Source organism: Neovison vison, chromosome 7 (assembly GCF_020171115.1).
Source record: "Neovison vison isolate M4711 chromosome 7, ASM_NN_V1, whole genome shotgun sequence".
NCBI lineage: Eukaryota > Metazoa > Chordata > Mammalia > Carnivora > Mustelidae > Neogale > Neogale vison.
The window spans coordinates 147,012,853-147,028,435 of NC_058097.1; the positions used below are offsets into that span (position 1 = coordinate 147,012,853).

General features: G+C 48.8%; 1 protein-coding gene across 1 annotated transcript in view; it reads left to right on the top strand.

The window, feature by feature from the left end:
• The first annotated feature begins 14,292 nt into the window (after positions 1 to 14,292).
• The window catches only part of LOC122913491 (guanylate cyclase D-like), a 34,459-nt gene continuing 33,168 nt past the window's right edge, over positions 14,293 to 15,583 (top strand). The window contains exon 1 of the mRNA XM_044260203.1: positions 14,293 to 14,995. Within this exon, the coding sequence (XP_044116138.1) occupies positions 14,293 to 14,995 (703 nt within the window). The remainder of the gene's footprint in view (positions 14,996 to 15,583) is intronic.

A 15,583-nucleotide genomic window follows, 5' to 3' on the forward strand; every position in this document is an offset into this window, starting at 1 on the left:
GCCAGGCCTAGTCCCTGAGGTAAATCCCTGGCAGGGCTCAGGAGTGACAGCAACACGGAAAAATAAATGCCAACGGAAAAACTCCTGAAACACCCGCTAAGATGGCAAATTCACACCCCACTGCCAGAGGACGTGTGAGTCAAGTTCCACGTTAAAATAGTAATTTCCCACACTAGCGAGATGCATCTGGAGCTCCTAGGCCGTGTGTGTACGTGTGGCGGGGGGCGGGGGTGGGTGTTGTTTGGTATCCAGCGCGCGCGCGGGGGGGGGGGTGGGGGGGTGGGGGGGGGCCAGGATGGGAACTTTCTTAACTCACAGTCTCCAAGAAACTTCTCCAGCTCTGAGCAGCTTTCCTCCCCCAAAACTGCCTCACTCACCCAGAGCTCACTTCATTCCCCAGAACCCCTTTTACCCCAATAAAACTCTATTCTCGTAGACGTTGTCTTATAATCCTCGTGCTTGCAGGGTGGCCTCGGGTAGGTCCACACACCTCTTGGAGCGGAGAATGCGCACTCCCTGTATCTCATCTAATCCTCCTGATACTGAAAGGACACTTATTTTCCCCTTTTACAAAAGGGAACGGCGCCGGGTGTGACGTACTCCCCAAGGTCCCCATTAGTGGAGGTGGACCCCCAGGACTGTCTCTAGCCCTTTACCCCGTGGACTCTGGTGTGGTCCCCTACGTCTTCGTTCCTTTTGTCTGCCAGAGCCCAGCACGCTATGGAGCAGGCCTCCTGAGGATTACAGCGCCCTCCTGCCCCGCCAAGCAAAGCTCCTCTAGGCCAGTAATTGGAGCCTTGCTGCCCTCTGCTGGAGAAAGACTAAAATACTAGGCCGAATCCACACTGCCACATTAATGTCTTCTTTAGGACACTTATTTCTTCATCCATCTGTGTGTCCAGACTTCCATTCCCCCACCCACGTGCTCACCCATCCATCCTCCCATCCCAGATTTGCTAACGCCCTGTATCATCACCCTCACTCTCTGGGGGCCCCCTGAAACCCCCAGGTCCTTCTCAACACCAGGGCTGCAGTGAGGAAGAGAAAGAAACCAGGAAGCCCCACGGGTGTACCCCTTTCTTGTTTGCAGAACACCTTCACACCCATTGTATCTTTTGTCCCCACCCCAACCCCAAGGAGGCTTGGAATCCCATTCCCATTCAACTGATGAGGAAATGGAGCCTCAGAGAGGCAGGGCAGCATGGTGCTGGAGAAAACAGTTTTTAGGGACAGAGACTGTTTCAAGACAGTGCTCGGTCACTTACTAATTCTGCCATCTCAGGCAAGCTTTTTTTTTTTAAAGATATTTATTTAAATATATTATATATTATATATATATATTAAAGATATTATTTAAAGATATTTATCTCTCTCTCTCTCTCTTTTTTTTTAAGATTTTATTCATCTGTCTGACAGGCAGAGATCACAAGTAGGCAGAGAGGCAGCCAGAGAGAGAGAGGGGGAAGCAGGCTCCCAGACTGAGCAGAGAGCCTGATGCGGGGCTCAATCCCATGCGGGGATCATGACCTGAGCCAAAGGCAGAGGCTTTAACCCACTGAGCCACCCAGGTGCCCTGGGAGAGAGAGAATCTCAAGCAACCTTCCTGCAGAGCACAGAGCCTGACTCAGAGCTCAATCTCACGACCCTGAGATCATGACCTGAGCTGGAACCAGGAGTTGGATGCTCAACCGACTGCCCCACCCAGGTGCCCCTGACCACCTCAGGCAAGGTTCTTAAGCTGTACGAACCTCAGTCCCTCATCTGTAAAATTATCTCACACAACTTCTATTTTTTTAGGCATATGCTATGTGTCAGGCATTGCTTTGGGGGAGACAGCCCTGAGCCCCTGTTCCTCTGAACCTCACTACACGAGGCTATAAAAAGGCTTCTAGGAGACGAGAACATATCACATGTCATCCAAGTGCCATTCATGTCACGTCATTGTCATTACCTCTATGAGGAAAGGATTTGGGGATGATTTGCTGGGAAGAGAAAAGGTGAGGGAATGGTTGACATGATTCACAAAAAAAAAAAAAAAAAAGATGGCACCCATGGGAATTGAGGCACCCATGAAGTCTGGAGCTGGACTGCTAAATTGAAATCCCAGAATTGCCCTTAAAAGCTGTGTGACCTGCTGTGAGTAATAACTTCTCTGGGCTTTGGTTTTCTCATCACCGAATACGGGTAATAATTCAATATACACTTATGATCTAGCTAGTAAGGGATGGACAGGGTCTTGGGGACCCAGAAATGAACAAGACAGGGGAGGTCTGTCCTCTCTCATAGAAGTATGACAATTAAATGAATATTGCATATGCCAAGCACGTAGAACAGCCCGAAATGTAACGGGCACTGTGCATTTGCTATTGTGATTATCCTGACTGATGACTGTTTGGTGACGCTTCTTGACTACCTGTGGCTGACGAAGGTGACGGGGGGCAGGCTTGTTCTATCGGCAAAGTGTAGAACAGCCCGTGGGTATTGAGGCCAGAGGGAGGCAGGACAGAAGCCCTAACAGCCCAGCAGCCCACAGCGGGGTAGCTGGCCAAGGGGGAGTGAGGGGTTCACAGTGGAGGTGTGCAAGCATAGGTAGAGATACTGCCTGAGAGGTGGCACAGGGGACATGTAAAACTCCTTCCTCAGCTACGGGTTTCCATTTCTCCACACGCCAGATGGCGGGACTCTAAAACCGTATGGAGAGCCCCCCAAGATAGAGCAGAACAGCCACCTCCTAGTCTCAACCTTGATGCCAGGTAACCACCCTCTGCTTGTGACTCCGTCTCTGTCAGGACTTAGGACACCAGTGGACACCTGACTGGCCCTCCCAGGACCCTCCTCCTGCTCCCAGACAGGCCTCCACTCTGGGACTTGCTTCAGACAAGCCGCCCAGCTTGTGACACAGAGACAAACTTTCCGTGCCAGCCTCTGCTTTAGTTTGCAGATCCATGGGCGAAAGAAATGGCTGTTTAATTTTGAGGCTGTTTCCCGGTATTAGACCACACTCTGCTGGTCTCCCCCAGAATTCAGAGACAATATGCTCATAGAACGTATGGATGTGTCTTGCACAAGCCAAGTGAATTTGCACAAGTTACATATCTTCCCTGAGTGTCAATTTCCTCATCTGTAAAATGGGGACAAGAATAGAAACATCTTGAAAGTGCAAATGTATTTTCTTTAGGAAGGGCTTGAAAATGCAGTCTATGTGCCTCCCCCTGTACCTGCCTTTGTCTTCGGGATAAAATGTAAACTCCTGAGCCTGTACTTGAGGCCTTTTTTCATTTGGTCCCTCCAGGCTTATTCCTTGCCTTGTCCCCAGCCACAGGAAGCCTACTGTTCTCCTTGCTCCCTTACTTCCAGACACGTGTCGTTGCTGGTCCCAACGCCTCACCTGCTTTCCTCTCCTTCCACGTGGAGAACTGCTTGCTACAGACACCTGGGGCCTGGTCGGGGGACACCTCCTCCTGGGGACTTCCCTGCCTCTGCCCAGGCAGGTTGCCCTCTCCCCTGGGCTCTGTGTGCACCTTGAACTTCCTTCTGTCAGGGCCATGTTTGCCACAGGACTTGCTCTCGGGAGGCAGACGCCAGGCTGTGGCCCCATTGGGCAAGGAGGCCATGTCTGATTGCAGCACCCGGTGTTTGGGGCAAATGGTTAAAAACTCAGTTGGTCAGATGAGCCCAAGTGAGATCAGGGCCGAAAGGCTGTGGATCTTGGGTGAGCAGAAGAGTCTCAGCCAGAGCCATCAGCTCTCGGCAGTCTCTGGATACCTAGTGCAGGAAGATGGACAGACTCCAGAAATAGGGAATCTTCCAAATGGTTGGAGACTAGGGTCCAGGTTTAAGTCCTGCCCGTGAGTGGTGTGTCTTGCTCCCAACCCTCTTTCTAGATACACAGCCAACATCAGGATGTACCTGGCACTCTCTGGTCTCTGCATGTTGCTGGTGTTACCCCTTTCTTCCTAGGCACCTTTCTGCAAGGTCTGGAAAGACCTTCCCTTCTACAAGGCCTGGATGGCTGGCCGGCCCCTGACTACCTCAGGGGGAAAAGTGGCTATACTGGGGCCTCTTATTTGCCCACCCAGATCAACACTCTACCCTTCTCCATCCCTTCGAATTGCCGGGTGCTGACCTGTATGGACAACATCACGGGGCCTCTCACTCCATGGATTCCTCCCTGCAGGAAGGCTGCAATCTAGCTGTGCCCTTTCGCCTTTCCCGGCAGCCCGCTGTCTTCTGGGCTCCAGAAAACTCTTTCCTCTCATTTCTTTGGGCCTGGGAAAGCAGCCGTTCTGCTACCACTAGCCTCAAGTGTTTGCAATATTTTTTATGGTACCCTCATCTCCTTCTTGATAATAGACCCTTATGAAGGAGCCCTTCTAGAATTATCCGAATTTGAGTGTGCCTTTGGTTTCCTGCTGGGACCCTGACTGCGTACCGGGAGCTGCTTTAGGAGACAGACCCTTCCAACAGGATTTTGGAATTGGGTCGGTCTTGTATTTGAGCAATGCGGGGATAATCTCTCTGAGGCAAAGAGGTTGCAACTCACGGCATCTGGTGGGATCGCCACGACTTTGGTGATCATTAGTGGTTGCACAGGAGGTCGTGCAACTGAAATGCCAGTCAGCTGGAACGGAGTATCAAGGGGCTGTGGCACGTGGCCCCATGGCTACAATACTCATTATAAAGAGAGTGGAGGCACCTGGCTTCTTCTTATAGCCCAAGAGAAAATGAAGAAATGAATGGGAAATTATGTCATCATTGAGAAGATGCATGAACTGTAAAAGGTTCCCCCCAAAGTTTGAAGGGTTCCCTTATGTCCTGGGCCTGAGGGCAAAGGGGTAGCAGGACCACACCCAGGTTCTAATGGCAAAGTCTGCAGAGTCATGGCATCCCCAGCCCAGGTGCCTTACATTAAATGAGGGGTAGTAACAAGGAAGGAGGGGGCATTGGGGAGACATAGTTTGGGACTGAGAGCTGCCGCCTGCAAATTTCCCTGAACTTCCTTGGCCAGCAGAGGCAGCCCCTTCCTACCTGTCAGAATGCACCTCCTTTCTCTGCATAAAAGCTTTTCAGTGGTCTCACCAGCAGCAGTCCTTCCAGAAGCGGATCCCTACACTCCTCAGAGCTACTCTCATCATTCTTCGCGGCCTCCAAGCCCACTACTGGAGCACGGAGGAGAAATATACAACCTACACCACAAGATTGTCTACATGGTGAAATTCTTAGAAGACTTTGTCGGTCTGTATTGGAAGGAGCCTGTGGGAGTGGATTTCAAGGATGTCCGAGAAAAGGGAAGAATTTTAACACTTGACTGGACTGGATTCACTGGCAAATGCCCTAGCCTGGGATTTGGGGTTTAAATTTTTCATTTGACCACTTAAGAGTGGTTTTATTTATTTATTAAATTTCTTATTTATTTATTTATTTATTTATTTATCAGAGAGCGAGAGAGCACATGAGTGCCCAACAAAGAGGGGCAGAAGCAGAGGGAGAAGCAGGCTGTCTGCTGAGCAGGAAGCCAGATGCTGGACTCCATCCCAGGATCGATACGCTGGCCCCAGCCAGGAGTGGATGGCAGCTGTTTTACAACCCCCAGTGAAAGCTGGTTTTGAAACACAAAGGATGAAGGGAAATAGGAGCAGAACTTCAGGGGGTTCCCAATCATTGTCCACTTTGTGCAGAAGGAGAGATGGCCTGAGGGCCTAATTTGCTTTGACTCATGGGTGGTTGAAAATGGGTCATTGGGATGACCAAGGTCTTAGTATAAATGATAGAAAAACGGGAGCCGATGAGCTATGTGGGTGGATCTCTCAGAACAGTCACAAGGTGTGCAGATCCCCATTGCACGTGAAGGCCCCACGAGAGAGCGTCTGCCGCAGAGGAAGCCCTCAACACTTCTGAGGACGAGATGAGCTGGGCTGTCCGTCAGCTTCTTCTGTTATTCCTGGCTTTACCACAGTGTCTTCCACAGCAATGATCCAACTAGGGGAGCATCTGACCGCGAAGGAGTGGCAGCGTTGGGCTCCCTGGTTTAGCTTCATCTCGCATCATCCCAAAGCATCTGGCCGGATGGAACCGTGGACCGGTCTGCTGGAGCTCAGTTATAGAACAAGCTGGAGACTCTAGCTTGTACTCACAAGATGCAATTTATGCTTGATACTAGTGCCCAAGTGTGCAGACAGAATGCACACGCTGGAAACCAAAAAAAATGAAGAGCAGTGGCGTCTCTCACTCCTAACCCACAAACTCACTGGAAGAATGTTTGCTGCCACCTGTGCCTGATCTTGGACTTGGCAGTTTGGAGCACCTAGTTCCTAGGAGAGGAATAGTTTCACCAGAGGACACAGTAATTCATCTTAGGAACTGGAAGCTGAAACTGTCCCTTGACCATTTTGGGATTCTTGTGACTTTGAATCAACAGGCAAAGAAGGGAAGCATGACTATATAAGCCAAAGGATGGGTCCTAATTGCTTTGGGAGGTGTCATTGGTGCCTCACAATGGGGCAGGGAGGACTGTCACCCAGGACATCAACTGGGGAGCCTGCTGTTAACCTTCCTTTGTCACTGGATCCTGGTTAATAGTTAATGGGGACCCCAGGAAAGAGCAGGCCACTGAGGACTCAGTTCGTTCAGGAATGAGGGTTCGGATCGCTATACAAGGTAGAGACTGTGCCATATACTTTCCCTTTGCCTGCCAGAAGATCTCTCCCTCTCCCTCACTCTGACATGGGAGGCTGGCTTGTGTGGGAAACACCATCAAATCTCCATGCTTGCGGGCTTCTGCTTGAGTTTAACCAAGGCGAGACCTGGGAGATCAAAAGGAGCGAAGTCAAGAGATTTGTTTCCACTGCTGTTCCCTGCAGGGTTGTCTCAAGCTGGCCGTATCCCTCAACCAGAGGTCATTGCCTCCATCAAGGCGCCTTCTCTCATGACTTCATCCTCGCAGGGTCTAGTAACTGTGCCCCCTGCCCTTTTGGGGCCAGGAATGGTAGCAGCTCCGCTACTGCTAACCACAGGTTGATAGCACAAGCTTCTTATTATTTTGTTAACAGTTCCTTGGTAATTAATCCTCCTTGAATTATCCTAACTTTCATGTGCCTCTGCTTCTAGCTGGGATCCTGACCTGTATAAACTTTTCCTTCTTTAAACATTCCCCTTTCCTATATGACTCAAGGGCATGGAGCACGTTCTTTTCCAAACCACGTAATCTGTGTCTGCAACTAGTAAGTGCTTGATAATGGTGAGGATGGTGATTATTGTCATTATTATTTCCCATCACTTATGGAATGCTTTAACACAGCCACCCTGTGAGATAGATACAGTAGTATCACTGTGTTTGTAGATAAGGAAACTGAAGTTCAGAGAGGCTAAGTGACTAGCTTAGGGTCACTTAGAGAATGGATGATGGGTTCAGGATTTTAACCGAGGTCTGTAGACCTCAGAGTTCCCTTCTGGTTACTGTGCCAGGATGGGTTTACCCACTCTGAGATAGTAACTGATTATTCCTTCCATTCAAAAACCGTCCCCAGTGATTGTTCATGGCCCAAGTGTCTCAGAGTCAACCTTCATTCTCTTGGAGCAAATCCTCTTGTTGCCTTATTGTCTTGTGTCAGCCCAGCAGATAGCCAGGTTTGGAAATCCTAGTAAGTTTATATCTACCATCAGTCCTTTAGTGCAAGAATGACCTTTAGGTGACTGTCCTATGAGGCACTTTTAGAAGAGAGAACAGGATCCTGCCTGGAGGTGAGAGGGAGATGATAGAAGTTAGGGGAGGAGTATGAAGGGAAGGAAAGAAGATGGTTCTGGCTCTCCCTTTAGCAAAGTCATAAAGCAGGTGGTGATGATTTTCACAGGGAAGCTTGAGTTCAGGTTCTAGTCTTGACTCAGATTGCTATGGAATGAACTCCTCCAGGCTGTCAGTTTCTTCCACTATTATATGCCTATGGTGGACAGATTCTAAGGTGGTCTTCACAACTCCTGCCTCTTGGTATTTGTGGCCTTGTATCAGCCTTCCCTTTGAGTGTGGGTGGAACCTGTGACTTGCTTGGAACCAATAGAACAGGGTAAAGGATGTGGTAGGATTCTACGCTGATGATTTTGTTGCATTGGATTACATTATGTTTTCTAAGACTATCTTGCTAGCAGATTCTCACTGTTTCTGGCTTTGAAGAAGCAAGTTCCCATGAATCATCTAGATGACGACGCCAGGGAGTCTAGAAGCGGATCCTTTCCTAGCTGAGCCTCTGGATGAGAACTCAGCCATGACCAGTGTCCTGATTGTGGCCTTAAGACCCTAAGCTGAAGTCTGGCTAAGCTGCACCCATTCCTATGATCCACAGAAACTGACAAAACACATGTGTTGTTTTAAGTCACTAAGTTTGTGGTAATTTGTCAGACAACATGAAAAACTAATACAAGGCATGATTTTTAAAAATGCTGGTTAAATTAAAAAAAATAGGGGTGCCTGGGTGGTTCTGTCAGTTAGGTGTCTGACTTTTGGTTCCAGCTCAGGTCATGATCTCAGGGTTGTAGGATCAAACCCCGAGTTGGGCTCTGCACTCAAAGGGGAGTCTGCTTGGGATTCTCTCTCTCACTCTCTCTCTGCACCTCCCTCCTTCCACACTAGCTCTTGTGTATGCTTTGTCTCTTAAATAAATAAATAAATCTTTAAAAAATATTATACTGAAAGCTGAAGAGGATTTGGTGAAATTTGTATACCTACATTGTTATTTGGTATGAACACTATTTTCTCTGATAATGCAACTTCTCAAATACAAGCAAAGTAGGAAAAATAGTTATAATTAACTCAAGTACAACCACAACCTATTCAAAATTTAAGATATTTTCATACTTCATTTATCTCTCTCCCTTTTGTATGATAATCCAAAACCAATCCCAGACATGATGTCATTTCCCTCTATATAATTAGAATATGCAGAGTTGAAAACAAATGGCAAATTTCTTTACATAACCACCTTGCCATTATTACACTTAAAAAATCTTGAGAATAACCATGTATCAGCTATTGCTCAGTCCATATTCAAAAATGTCCCCAATTATCTAAAGAATATCTTGACATTAATCCATTACAATGTGAAGCAATATGTAATGAGTACCTTAAAAATGTTCCTATTCTTTGATCTAATGTGACTATTCCTGAAGGTTTATCATAAAGAAAAATGCAAAAGATGATAAAGGCATGATACTTATTAAAGAATTATTCATAATGGTGAGAAATTGCAAACAACTCAGATATAGTATAGTATAGTATAGTATATGAGTCATGGTACATTCTGGAAAACACAGTTCTCATCAGTACATCAATAGTAGGAAATTAGAGTAAGAGAATGATTACAAAGATGCTGGGATATGAAGCAGTGTAGACATTGGCAACAGCAGGAAATCTCTACCACTCCTACTGGGGCAAGGAAAAGGGGGGAAGGAGGTGGTGGAACCTGAGCCCAGAAATTGGAGTTACATCAGGAGCAGTGTTTGAAGAGGCCAGGACCAGAGAGAAATAGCCATTGCTGGGATACTTTCCACATGTGGGGGTGGGAGTAGGTGATCTCCGGTTTCTCTCTTTCTCCTTGCCTCCAGTTCCCTGTGAGTATCTCCTATTGGCTAGATCCAGCCAGAAACCAGAGACAAGGGATGCTGGGAATGAAGTTTTTAGGGTCAGACCTCTGTGGGGCAGAAAGCCCTGTCTAATCTCTATATTGGGAGCCCAGTCAGGTTTGGGAAAGTCAATGAATGGATCTGAGAGCAAACAGGCATAAATCTGGCACAGCAACGAGGGCCCTAAAATCCTTCCAGAAAAAGATTAGGGCTAAAAATATCCAACAAAAAGTTAATTACTAACTTATGACACACCCACCCAGTATGTTCCTTGACCATTGAGGTTACAAATATGAAGATTGTGTAGCAATATAGAAAATCCTTATACTGAATTATAATACAACCTTACCCTTCTTTACTTTTTCTTTTTTTATACCACCTATGATTTTGTAAAATAAAAAATAAACCTAACTATTTATCATGTGTATTGTTCATTGATGCCCTACTCCTGCTAGAAAGATAGCTCTGTAAGGGGGAAATTTTTTTTACTTTGTTTGTTTGTTTGTGGATATATCTTAAGTGAACAGTTCCTGAAACACAGTAGTTGCTCAGGAAATATTGTTAGTATGAATTGAGGGATGTGAAGAAAGCAAAATACAACACCCAACCTTATAAGGTTGTTGTAAGAGTTAAATGAGTTGGGATCACTAGCATGTGGTAAATACTTCATGTACTTAGTAAAGGTCAATTTCGCCTATGTAGGAGAGAACAGGTGGAGAAGGAAGAGTTGAAAATCCACTGGACTGTGGGATCTAGTTCCATAAAAGTGTCCACCCCCAAAAAAGAAGGAAGAAAAATCACCATTATGATCCCAAAGAATCAATGTGGTATGATGAGCAGAAGCTTGGATATGTAGCTGGCCCTGTCACTTACTAGCTCTGTGCCCTTGGTCAAATTACCTAACTTGGTACTATTTTCCTTATCTATTAAATGGGAATAACAATAAACCTGTCTCACTGAGTTGTAAAAATACTGCCCAGCACAGGGCTTGGCACATTACTGGATGCTCAGTAATGCTAATTACTTTAACCTCAGCCCATCCTTCCTTCCTCCCATGAGTTCAGGCCGGGTATGGAGCTGTCCGGAGTGCTGAAGACATCTTCCCTCTCTCCCTCTGTTCCTTTGTCCTTCATTCCCTACTTCCTTTCTCTGCTTGGCTCCCCAGAGCCCTAGGGTTTGAATAGATCGAATTTTCCAAGTGGCTTCTTCAGGCCCCTGAGGGGGATAAGGAGGAAATGAGCCATATATGAGGCACTCATTGGGCAAGAGCCCTGGGAAGCTGACAGGCAGCTGGAGATAGAGTGTTAACCATGGAGGCTGTGGTGGGAATGGGGGTTCCCCCGATCAGAGCCTACTTGGAGAGCTTAATATCTGAGACCCTGATGCAGCAACCTTAGGGTCCACAAAGATACAAAGATACAGTGAGTCCGCTTCAATGGCACAGCATGGAAGGTGGGTCTTTAGGGAGCTGCCCTCAAGGAAGGCAAGAAGGGTCAGGTTTGGGGTGATGTCAGAAGGGTGACCCTTGGCTACAGGAGCTGAAGGGGTCATTGCTCTAACAGGAGTCCTCCATCCTTCTTCCTTGGGTTCCTATTACCTTTTTTATTTTGCTCATTTGTCTTTTAATGCAGCCAACGGCATCGTCATCTTTTTGGGTTCTACTATGAGTTGACTAATTCCATGGGCTTGCTCTATAAGCCAAACGATCTGCTCCTAATCATTGGCATCCATCTCCTAGAGTCTAAAAATATAAATGGTTTTCCCCAGGTGAATGTTGAATTAACCCACTGTGCTGGAGGTGGGAGCGCCGGCAGCTCACACACTACTGGGGGAAGGGCTGGGACATGGGACAAAGCTTCAGAGACAAAAATCAACCATCTCCTGACACCTAGAGCATTATAGCTGAAGGATCTTTGGAGACCTACATCTAAACTAAGCCCTCCCTGTACAGATGGGGAAACCAAGGCACAGAAACGGGCATGGGCTCTGTTCCACAAGTCAGCAGCAGTGCTGGAGCTAAAAGGAGCTCCAGGTCCAAGTCCTCTCTGAGCCCCTGCATGCCTTCAGCTGTAAGATTCCTGGGATGCTGAGTGTGGTCAGAAGGACTGTGGGGCTGGGGAGCCTGCTGCTATTTTGTGGGACTGAAAGAAACCCATATGCCTCTGTACCTCAGTTTCTCCATCTATACACAGAAGGGCTGTTTTAGATGTTTAGCTCTTCAAGATGTGATGTTCTAGGTGTTTGATAAAATGGTGATTTTTGTCTTTGGTTGGGAGGTAGGAAGTCAAGCTCCAGTTTCAACTCAACCCTAACTTTTGGTGAGAGTTCGGACACACTCTTATTCCCCTAGAGTCAGTTTCCTCCTTTGAAGAAGAGGGTAAAAGACCTCTTCTTGGGGCCTCTGAGAGGACAAGGCAAATTAGTGGATCACAGGTGCTCTGGAAAGTACAAACTAGGGGGCTAGGTGGCTATCATTAGTATCAGGCTTGTAAGCTTATGTTTCCAACCGGAAACAATTAGCTCTCTCTGAGCCCAGAACAAGCCCAGCTACTCCAGAGGGGTTCATCCCAAGTGGTGGCATTGCTAGGAGACCACTTGGCACATGATGACAGAGGAGGAGGGAGGTCACAGAGTGCTCCTCAGAGGCTGGGAGGAGAGCAGCCCTCCCCAAGTCCCTGAGCCCCGAGCTGGGAAAACTGTAGTATCACACTATCAGGCCTGAGGGGCTCAGGTTTGGCCAGCACTACCAGCTGGCGACTCTCACAGGTAGGGAGGTTGAGGCCTCAAGGAGAGCAGGGGCAGAAAGTCCCTGTCCAGCTCTTTTCACACCACAGTATCCCTGCTGCTCCTCAAAGATCCCGAGATGGTGATGGTCGTGACAGTGACGGTGCTGGCGATGATGAGAAACTATTCCAAGTAAGTACCCACTTACTTCCATTTAGCAAATGCTACTTACTACTTATTTACCTCCCGACCCCAGTGATATCGCCATCGTAGACACTCGAAAAGCATTTTAGTTTTTGTCACAATATCTGCTGGATAGCTATTTTCATCTCCACTTTACAGATGGGAAGATGGAGAACAGAGAACTTAAGCGACTCACCCAGGGTTAGGGACAAGTGAGGGATAAAAATCAGGGTTATTCTGCTGTGTGATTCCAAGAACCTTCTTATTCCTCTACACTGAACATCATTTCTTTTTTTTAAATATTTAAATATATTTATTTGAGAGAGAGAGAGAGCATGAGTGGAAGGGGCAGAGGGAGAGGGAGAGAGGCTTTCAAGCAGGTTCTGTGCTCACACAGGGCTCGATCTTACCACCCTAAGATCATGACCTGAGCCCCGAAACCAAGAGTCAGTCACTTAAGCAACTGTACCACCCAGGAGCCCCTGAACATAATTTCTAGGACCTCTTCTGCAAAGACCATTGCTGTTGGCATTGAGAAGGCATCCCTTACTCTCCTGACCTACACTTCCAAGTGTAGGCTGCTTCCATCTCGGCTCCCCTGGGAAGCCCTCCATGAGCTCACAGCACCTCCCTACAGGTCCTGCCTACTACCAGCACTTGCGGTCAGCTCTTCTCTTCGCCGGAACCCACCTCCCTACCGGCCCAGCGGTTTCTTAAGAGTAAGATTGGATTTTATCATAGGGGGCCCCTAGAGTGGAAGGCTGCTGGCTGCACGAAGCAGGTGGGAGGACTTGACTGAGGGCCGTGGCTGGGGAATGGGCCATGACCAGGCTGTAGGCAGAGGGTGGACATCAAAGTCCTGGGACAGTGGGATGGAGTGGGGGGGTGCTTTAGTCCAAATGTCTTCATCAAGGAGATCCTGTGTGGGCTGGAGGATGAGTGGGAGAGACTTGTCCTCATCCTGGCTCTCTGCCAACTCTATCCAGTCTCCCTTAGTTTCCTCATCTGTACTATGGAGATAGAAAGGCCTTTGTCTGAACAGGGTTGAGCAGATTAGAGAAGGGGCTGTGCACACGCATTGTAAACCCTCCTGCTACAAATGCGTGTGCACTAAGGCACCCCAGAGTCCAGCAGAGTCAAGTGCTGGATGGTGCTGGGCTTGAGGGGATGGGGGCAGGGGAGGCTCAGAGGGGGACCAGGGGACTGGCCCACCTGGGTGGATGAGTGCAGGAAACAAACAAATAATAGGGGGAGAAAAGCACGATTTATGGAACAACTAAGTACCAGGAACTGTGCTAAGTGCTTCATGTCATACCACTTAACTGTCACAATCCCTCCATAAAGTAGTCTTTGTTTCCCACATTTTTACAAAAGAGGAAAATGAGGCTTAGAAAACTCAGAGATGGGGGTAGGGCACCAAGAAAGGGGAGAATAGGAGCCAGGGCTGGCCAGCTCTGACTCCCGAGCCCCCACTGAGGGACCAAGCTTCAGCCCAGGACCTTACTCGGGCGTCACCAGGCTGTGAGCCAGTCTTGGGGAGGATGTAGGGCCCCTAAAGGGGGGGGGCAGTTTTCAGACATCATGGGTCCAAATCCCTCCTTTTATCAATGAGGAGGCCGAGGTTCTGGGGAGAGGTGCTGTCTGCTTCAAAATCATGCAGGCAGTAATGGCAGAAAGTGTCAGAAAGCAAACTTTATTCTTGTCCCCCTTTCCCAGGACTCACAGGGGGACGTGTACCCTGAAGACTGGTGCTGGGCGTGGCTACGTGGGAAGATGTGCCTGCCCTCCCAGGGCCCGTGGGGGGCCACTGTCCATCATCCAAGGACAGCCTTTCCCCCTCCTCTTCTCTCTGTGGTGCTTTGGAGTGTCCTCCTGTGGGCTGGCTCCCTCCCCGATCTGGCCCTGGGGGCAGGGACCTTCACCTTAGGAGTGCTGGGCCCCTGGGACTGTGACCCCATCTTTGCCCAGGCCCTCCCCAGTGTGGCTGCCCAGCTGGCTGTGGACCAAGCCAGCCAGGACTCCTCACTGGTGCTGGGCTCAAGGCTGGTTTCCGTGGTCCTTCCCACAGGCTGTGACACCCCTCATGCCCTGGCCACGTTCCTGGCCCATAAGAACACCATAGCTGCTTTTGTGGGTCCCGTCAATCCTGGTTACTGCCAAGCAGCCGCTCTGCTGGCCCAAGGCTGGGGCAAGACCCTCTTCTCTTGGGTGTGCGGAGCTCCCGAAGGAGGAGGGGAGCTAGTGGCCACCTTGCCTTCAGCGGCCCACGTGCTGTTGTCCATCATGAGACACTTCGGCTGGGCACACGTGGCCATCGTGTCCTCCCACCAGGACATCTGGGTGGCCACAGCCCGGCAGGTGGCCATGACTCTCAGGACACATGGGCTGCCTGTGGGGCTGGTGACTTCTCTAGGACCCGGGGAGCAGGGGGCCACGGAGGTCCTGGAGCAGCTCTGCAACATGGACAGCCTGAAAAGTAAGTGTACCTGGGTGCCTTCCTCCTGTGGGCAGCCGGACTTCCTGTGGCTGTGAAGAGACTGGTCTGAGCCCTGGATGGCAGCCCTGCATTTAATCTCTCAGCAGTCCTGTGAGTGAGTCCTGTTGAGCTCTGCACTTTGCAGCTCAGAGAGGTGTGTAACTTGCCCGAGTCACACAGTTGGCAAGCCGTGCCATTGGATTTTGAGCTCTGATTCAAGCGTTAGTTGTGGAATGAGAGCCCAAAGCTTCCTTCCTTCCTGCCTAGTACCCTGAAGGAAATGAGAGGGTAGCAGTACTTGAGCCAGGGAGGCAGCTAGAGTCAGAATCACTTTTTTTTTTTTTAAGATTTTATTTTTAAGTGACCTCTACACCCAAAGTGGGGCTTGAACTTATAGCCCTGAGATCAAGAGGCACATGCTTCCCTGACTGAGACAGTCACTTCTTGCCTTTCTCAAGCCCCTGTTGTGCTGAGTGCTGGGTCACGTAGGGGAACAGGACAGACAAGAGAGCTCCGGACATAACTATGTGATGGAGAGACAGGTATATAAGCCTGGGATTATGACAGAGAGTTCAAGACCATCTGAGG